The 7521-nt window shown below is 42.7% G+C and overlaps 1 protein-coding gene across 1 annotated transcript; it reads left to right on the top strand.

Annotated features, from left to right (window-relative positions):
- Nucleotides 1-1469: 1469 nt before the first annotated feature.
- NRBF2 (nuclear receptor binding factor 2) lies at nucleotides 1470-5916 on the top strand. Its single transcript, XM_017746446.1, has 3 exons — nucleotides 1470-1573; nucleotides 3252-3292; nucleotides 4384-5916. The coding sequence occupies exons 2-3, from the start codon at nucleotides 3269-3271 to the stop codon at nucleotides 5098-5100; spliced, it is 741 nt and encodes a 246-aa protein (XP_017601935.1). The 5' UTR covers nucleotides 1470-1573; nucleotides 3252-3268; the 3' UTR covers nucleotides 5101-5916.
- Nucleotides 5917-7521: the final 1605 nt, after the last annotated feature.

The following is a 7521-nucleotide window of genomic DNA, read 5'->3' as shown; positions in this document are numbered from 1 at the left end:
TCCATGACACAGCTAGTTTGTAATTGTAATCAAGCTGCCAGGAATAACCAAGGAGATGGCTCTATCTGTGCTGATACAGTTTGTTCATACCAATGGGAAATAAGTTTATCTTTCTGGCGTATGTCATTTGTAGGAGTCCATAGAAAAATGCCATAAACCAGATGATTTTCTAGTAGAAAAACACTTCCTCTTCTGAGATTATTTAACCTCAGGGTAGAAGAAATGGGAAATGCTGACAATGCTCTGAGGATTCAGTGAAGGTGAGGAAGAAGAATGTAACAAAGAGTATTTGTTGAGAAGAATCAAGGAGTTGTGTTTTAGATTTTTTAAGAACACACCATATTAGCATATGAAATCAGTTTCAGGAAAGCCAAATGTCTTCATGGAGTGATATAAGTGCCAGGGATTGCTTAAGAACAGCTGTTGCCCAAACGGGTGTTTTCTGTACAAGTCATTCTCTTCTGTGGTGTCAGAGCTGCTAAGATTCTGGTAGAAAACTGAACTTACCATAACACTGTAGGGCATAACTCCACTTGGCAAGCTGACAAACTGACCTGCATTTTGGGACTTGTATTTTAAATGGATGTTAATATAAGTACCATGTAAGTATCAGTACCTGATGTGTGTTTACTTCAAGCTCAACATGTAGTAAAGCAGTCCTGAGCAGTGTGTGTAGCTGACAGTCTCACCAGCCAGTGCTTGTAGCCTTTCACATTACACAGCTTGTCTTGGAGGAAGGGCCAGAAAATCCGTGTCTTGTAGTAATGACAAAAAAGACTTGCTCTCCTGAATGTTGCAGTGCTGGTTATGCAATACTGTTTCTCACTGAGCATATGCAAATACTTGCATCAAATGCTTGCTTTCAGCGACAACCTTAGTCTGTGTTGGTGGTTTACATTAGTGGTTTACAAACACTAGTATAGATTTAACTGTTGTACAGCAACAACGTGACTTTAATACTTTTAACTATGGCTGTGCTGCTACCATTAATTGGTGTAAGCTGCAGACAAAAAAACCCAATTTATTCACCCAAGAGGCAAAATGTCTTGGGCATGGGGCAGCAGAAAATGTCAAATCAGCTGTAAGATGTAACACAATTCAAATATCTTGCATTCTGCCAGGTAAATTGGTCCAAAATACTTAAAACTTCCTGTAACTTCTTTTGGCCTAACGCTCTTTTTACATGACTATGGTGTCTGCCTAGAAAGGAAAACATGTACTTTCTGAGGAACAGCTTCAAAAGTATTTTGTTGTGTACACACCAGTTTTGCTGCATTAAGAAACTTCAGTTCTTAACAGTACAGGCTTTTCTAAAGTAGTATTAAAGAAGTCCAATTACAAAGCTTGGAAGGGAGTGAAGATCTGAGCCTAAAAGCCTGAGAACTGGGATCAGTGCGGGTTTCTTAGATATACTGGTTATTTTTAAGACAGGTATAACTATTTGTCCATTACCCCTCACTGACATAGTGCTCTTTTTTTAATTTTAAGGCTCACCAGCAAAGCAGAAAAGCAGACCGCTTGTTGGCAGCAGGGAAATATGAAGAAGCAATTTCTTGTCACAGAAAAGCCGCTGGTGAGTAGGTTATTTCTCACATTTCAGCTCTTAAAATCAGTTTCTAGATTTGCATGCACCAAGCCTGTCTTGAGTTCAAGAAGTGTTTGGACAACGCTCTCGGGCACATGGGATTCTTGGGGTGTCCTGCACAGGGCCAGGAGTCGGCCTCAGTGGTCCTGGTGGGTCCCTTCCAACTCAGCAGATTCTATGATTCTGTGTAAGTAGAATGTCTAGTTACTTGAAAAATTTTTATTTTTAAAATGTGAATTTGTTTTTCAGTCCAGATCAAGAATCCTTTTGCAAACCTTTTTTCTCATATGAGCAGCTAAAGACAGACATTTTCAAAGTTGTTTAGATTGGGGGTGGTTATCACTGTGAAGGCAGTTGTTGACTGAAGATGAAGCCAACACCTTGTGGTATGCACAGACTGAAGCTGGGTACCTGCTGTAAGCCAGTTTATACTTTGCATTTTCTTCACTGCTTTCGTAGGCGAGGTCACAGTGCTTTCTCTGTTGGTAAAGGACAAATGTTTGCTTACAAAACTTCCCTTTCCTAATGTCTGCATCAAGGTAGCTAAGAACAGGTGATGAGCTCCCCAGAACCTGAGCAAAACAGCAGATTGCATCACAGGCCTCAACACTGCAGGGACAGCCTCTCCTGTGTGAGATCTTGTGCATTTACCTGTCCATTTAAATAGTCCTGCTTAATTATTTGTGTTGGAGTCCCTCAGCTCTCTGACAGTGTGGCAGCTACTTGGCAGAAGAAAGAGGAGGTCTTAATTGGTGCAACAAGTAGGACATTTTCAGGGACAGGGCTTGTGTAAAGACAAAGTAAGTGGCTACTCTGAACATTGTAACCTAGATACCAGGCGTTCTTGCTTTCCATTCATAAGTACTAGAAACCCCCATAAAGTGAGAAACTAATAGTTTCTTTGCTATTTATGAATACGCAGAGTGATGAGGGATTGCACTAATATTCTAAAATGCACTTTTCTTTTTCTTTTCTTTCATTTCATATACCAAGACAAAACCCAAAAATACAATGAATGCTTCTTGCTTTTCTTTGATGATTCTCTGCCATTGTCTTGCATCATTCCAGATTTGGCTGAGCATTTCTCACACGTTGTCATTCTCAGCACTAGTAAGATACGCTCAAAGTCTAAAGGGCTGCTCTGACCCTTAAGCCAGCACATTTTCTGGTTTGGAGGGGAAGTTGGTGAAAAAAGTGAGGAACTAAAGACCATAACTTTTCTTCATGAATGTAACTTAAAAGCATGACTTCATAAAATGGGTGGTGCCATAGGCAAGAGCATCCTACGTGTCGCATTTTGTTATAGACGGCTTATATGTTAGAAGTCTGGTCCTTAGCTATGTTTCTTCCCTTCATGGGAAAGCTTTTCTTCTGGGACTTTCTGGAAGTTTCTGCTGTTCTAAAAACAAACTGGAGCAACCCAAGCCAACAGGATACCACGGGAAGGGTGTAGATCTAGTTTTACAAGATCTTACAGTAATTTTTTCAGACTTCTGAAAAACAGCAGGTGTTTCCAGCCACTGTAATTGGGTAAATACTTTGCCTCTAGACTGCTGCCTTTATGTGGGGATCGAGCACACAGGTCTGAAGGCTTTTCTTGGCTGTTCTAGAAGCGTTCAGGTTTTGCAGCCGTGCCATAAGTGCTGATGGATGTTCTGTCCCACAGGGTACCTTACGGACGCGATGAAGCTGACCCAGTCGGAGCAGGTGAGACCAGAGCGTGGCAGATGCCAGAGCCAGCCACAGCTCTGTGCTGCGCCGTGTGTCCCGTTGTGTCTGACCACATCCCTCCCGGGCATTACCCTCTGCAAAATTTTCTGAACCCTTGGCAGCTGCCCCAGGAGTTTCACAAGTGTGGTAATACTAATCTTCCTAGAGAGTTTTTCCAAGTTTATATGGAGCAGGGACAAGAGAAATAACCCATCCAAGGGGTCTCCAACTTTCTAGTCTGCCAGACATCTTCAAGTAGGTGACAAAATTAGTGTCACGTTGAACTTTATCTGTGAGGCAACTTAGTATTTTGCTGAGACAAAAAGCCAAGCATTTCATCTACAGTATGTCATTTTGGTTTAATGAAGCCTGACTGGGGGATCTCTAGAACAACAGCCCTGACACTTTTTTTATCCATTCCACAAGTCTATCTGTGAATGGAGTAGTGTAGTCTGCTCAGCACTTTCGTAGCAGCAGGCTTTGAGTTTAGCCAATATTATGAAATCAAATAACCCTTGGAGATGAGACATCTGTCTTTGCTCCAGCGGGTCATTCTTGTAGAAAAATGGTCTTTCGCCCAGGTGAGTTAATAACAACTATGCCACCCCCTTCATTAAACGTGGCTGAATCATTTGGGACCATACCTGGCCTTGGAGCAATTTGCTGCTTCATTTTGGGTGTTATTGATATGTCTACACAGATACCATCACAGAAGCATACAGAAAGTTTGCATTGTTTAGGCAGAGTGTGGCCATGCATGCCAAGTGAGTCTCTTCTGTCCTGGTGTTGGTCACAGGTCAGTTAAACTCCAGGTGCCTTTGCCCAGAGGTGGTGTAGCCTGATCAGTGACTTTCAAACAAAAAGACCAGAGTTATGCTACATTTGGGTGATGTATCTGATTCTGTTGCACTGCACAAGCAGAGAGCGCATCCTGTTGGATTTAGTGTCTGAATGACAAAAGCTCCCCCCCTTGGGCATGTGGTGATGCTGTTTATGTAAATATTTACACACATGTAACTTAATGTGTGTGGATATTTGGGTGGGATTAGGGATCACCAACTAAATTGTTTAATCTTGTTCTTACTCAGGCTCAGCTATCACTGGAATTACAAAGGGATAGTCATATGAAACAGTTACTGCTCATCCAGGAGAGGTGGAAAAGGGCAAAGAGGGAGGAAAAGCTGAAAGCCCAGCAGAGTGCTGACAAGGAAGCAGCCACACATCTTCAGACTTCTTACAAGCCATCTGCTGAAGACTCTGATGATCAAAACATACTGGTTCCTGTTACTCAGAAATACAGCTCTTCCACAGAGAAACATTCACAGGATATTCGGGGTGTCTTTGACAGGGACCCAGATACACTTTTATTTCTGCTTCAGAAAAAAAAGGAGCCAGTGGAAGCATGTATGGGGAGTAAAGCGCCAAAAGATGACAAAACAATAATAGAAGAGCAGGCAACCAAAATTGCAGATTTGAAACAGCTCATAGAATCTCTTGTAGCTGAAAATGAGAGATTAAGGAGAGAGAATAAGCAGTTAAAAGCAGAAAGAGCTAGACTCCAAAAATCTCCAGTAGACAAGGAGTTGGATGTAGATGCTGACTTTGTCGAGAAGTCAGAGTTGTGGGGTCTGCAGCAGCACTCGGAATCTGCTTCTTCAGCTGCAACTTGGCAGAAGTTTGCAACAACTGCTGGGAAGGCAAAGGACATTCCAATACCCAACCTTCCCCCGCTGGACATCCCGTCCCCTGAACTCCCGCTGCTGGAACTCTCCGACGATATACTGAAAGGGCTGATGAATAGCTAAAAACCAGGAAAAGTGCTCAGTGTAGTTACCCAAACTTGAGAAAAGGGAAAGCCACCAGGACAATGGTGATCTGAGGGCAGAAACATTTACCACAATCCTACTGTTGGAGAAAAGGCATTAAGCAACTTTGTTACTGTGAAATACACATCATATCTGATCTACTTCATGGAAGTTAAAGGTACCATAGTTGGTATAAGATGGTGAGCTCTTTAGTCTTTCTCCCAATGTTTCAAACCAAACGACTGCCTGGAGAATGTTTCAAGTAACACAATCCTTCAGGGTTTTTAAGTATGCTATATGTAATAGTTACCTATAATGCCATAAATGATGGTGCAGAACCTAACTGTTATGGTTGCCAGTTGGCTGCCACTTCATATTGAAAAATGCTTCCTAGCATGAATTTGTGCATTTCATTATGCATAACTTTGTTAATTCAGATACAGTGCAATTTATACACCTCCTAGATGGATTTATGTGCCACACTGTACTCCTGACCACATTAACCTCAAGTCAGGAGAGATTTTAATTTCCATTCTATGAAGGAACCAACTTATTAGTTCTGTTGATGAGGGGTTTTTTTTGGGGTTATCTGTTTACATAACTAATCAGGGTGCATTGAATCTAGCTATTGGTTTCTGTATAAAGTGACATGGTTTAAAATGAAAAATCTATACTTAAGGAAAAATACCCTTTTTGTTTTCAGTGATGCATGAATGGAAGTAATTCTAGCTGGCAGTATTTGATTGAAAAAGAAATTGTTTACAGCTTAACCTGATTCAAAAAGGACAGGAAAATAAAAACCAAGGTGTTTTGACACTGTCTGATACATCTGTTCAAATGCTTCAGAGTATAAAGAACAAATTAGTACTTGCACTAAGTGTTAGAATACACCTACAGCTGAGCTTCTGTGTCCATCATTCAGCAAATTCAAGAAAGCTGGGATGAATTCAGAGGGCCTTGCCCACCTGTGTAATGACCTGGCTGACAGCCGGGTTCCAGCACTGCAGAGCGCTGGAGCATCAGCAGAGCAGTTCCTTGGGTTTGCTGGGGCACAGCCCAGCAGGAGCTGTAGGAACAGTGCTGGGTCTGAGCAGGGCCGTGCGGCCTCCTCACAGCCGGCCCTTCCAGCGTGGCTCAGCCCCTGCCCTGGAGCCCAACTGGGGCTTTCCCGCAGGGTTCCGGTGTGTAGTGGAGGCATCAATACCTTCTGCTGTTACTGATTAGTGAAGTGTTCAGTATTGCAAGCTACACCATTTTAAGTTATTCTTGTGCTTGCTTTCTAAGAGTGCATTTTTCTTCCAGAATAGACTTGGAAGTGCAGCAAGAACACCTTACTGCTGTGCAAATTCTCCCCTTACTTCTGTATACCTGGTGTCTTCTGTGCTTGAAGGAGCATAGGGACTGGAGATTAGAAAAAGTCTATGGAAACAGAGGTAAGACAAGTTCATTAGGGGAGGTGCCTTGTGCTGAATTGTAGCTGGAATCTAATCTTGCTGGGGAAATAAAAGTTATTTTTCAGTTGGAGCAGTTTAGCAAATAGCCCCATCCAGCTATGATGAGGTGACCTGTTCCAGGTCAGCCCCAGCTCACTGCTCCCACCAAAAGGCAAGTCCCAGCCGCTGCTGGCCCCTGCCTGGCTGACTATTCCAGGTAACAAGGCAGAGGAGGACAGTGTTTCTAGTCATGTAAGTAAAGCAAAGCAAATAGCAGGTGTTTACAAGATGGAAATAAAATTATTTAAGCACCTACCTCATGCCACTGCCGGGGTGGCAGCTCAGGGCTCTTAACTACAGACAGACATTTCGGTGGTGTCTGCAAATGGCAGCTATAGGAGAAGGAAGCAATTTTTAGGTCTGTTGAAGTCAGGATTCCACTCAGAGGTGGAAGCACGGGAATTGCAAGCTCTACCTTCTCGATTTTAAGACTAAACTGTCCCTTCATGTATAGCTGCATAGACAAAACACCAGATCTGAAAGAAGCTGCTTCTCTGTGGGAAGGATGGCCGAGTACGGGCAAAACTCCACACTGCCACTTTTGAAAGTGGTGTTAAAACTTCTCCCTCTCCTGCAATGCAGTTGTTTGTTTGTTCTTGCAGTCTGCCTACTCAACACATAACTGCTGCTGAATCCCAGCTCCAGGCAGTAAGGTTGAGCACAGGAGTGTTCCACTCTCGTGAGTGGTGCTGAATTTTTTAAAGTAAGGAATTCTTCACTCTGAATCCAGAGCTAAGCAGTTACTCAGTGCATTGGAAGAAAGGTAGGTTGTACAGAGAATACTCACCACTAGAGGACAGGTTTTACAGATACATAGCGATAAACCTGAGGAAATTCTTCTCCCATGGCTATCAGCAATTAATTTATGCCCTAACAATTTAAAACTGTTTTAAGTTATTAATAACATCCGAGCGGGGGGTGGGTGTGG

Source organism: Corvus brachyrhynchos, unplaced genomic scaffold (genome assembly GCF_000691975.1).
Source record: "Corvus brachyrhynchos isolate BGI_N302 unplaced genomic scaffold, ASM69197v1 scaffold279, whole genome shotgun sequence".
Taxonomy (NCBI): Eukaryota; Metazoa; Chordata; class Aves; order Passeriformes; family Corvidae; genus Corvus; species Corvus brachyrhynchos.
Note: the sequence above shows the minus strand (reverse complement) of the source record. Positions and strands in the feature narration are given on the sequence as shown.

Excerpts from the sequence above, each read along its gene's own strand:
- NRBF2 (XM_017746446.1), top strand. The coding sequence starts at position 3,269 with ATGAAGCTGACCCAGTCGGAGCAG. Across the intron at positions 3,293-4,383 it reads AGCTGACCCAGTCGGAGCAG|GCTCAGCTATCACTGGAATT; the intron begins GTGAGACCAGAG and ends GTTCTTACTCAG.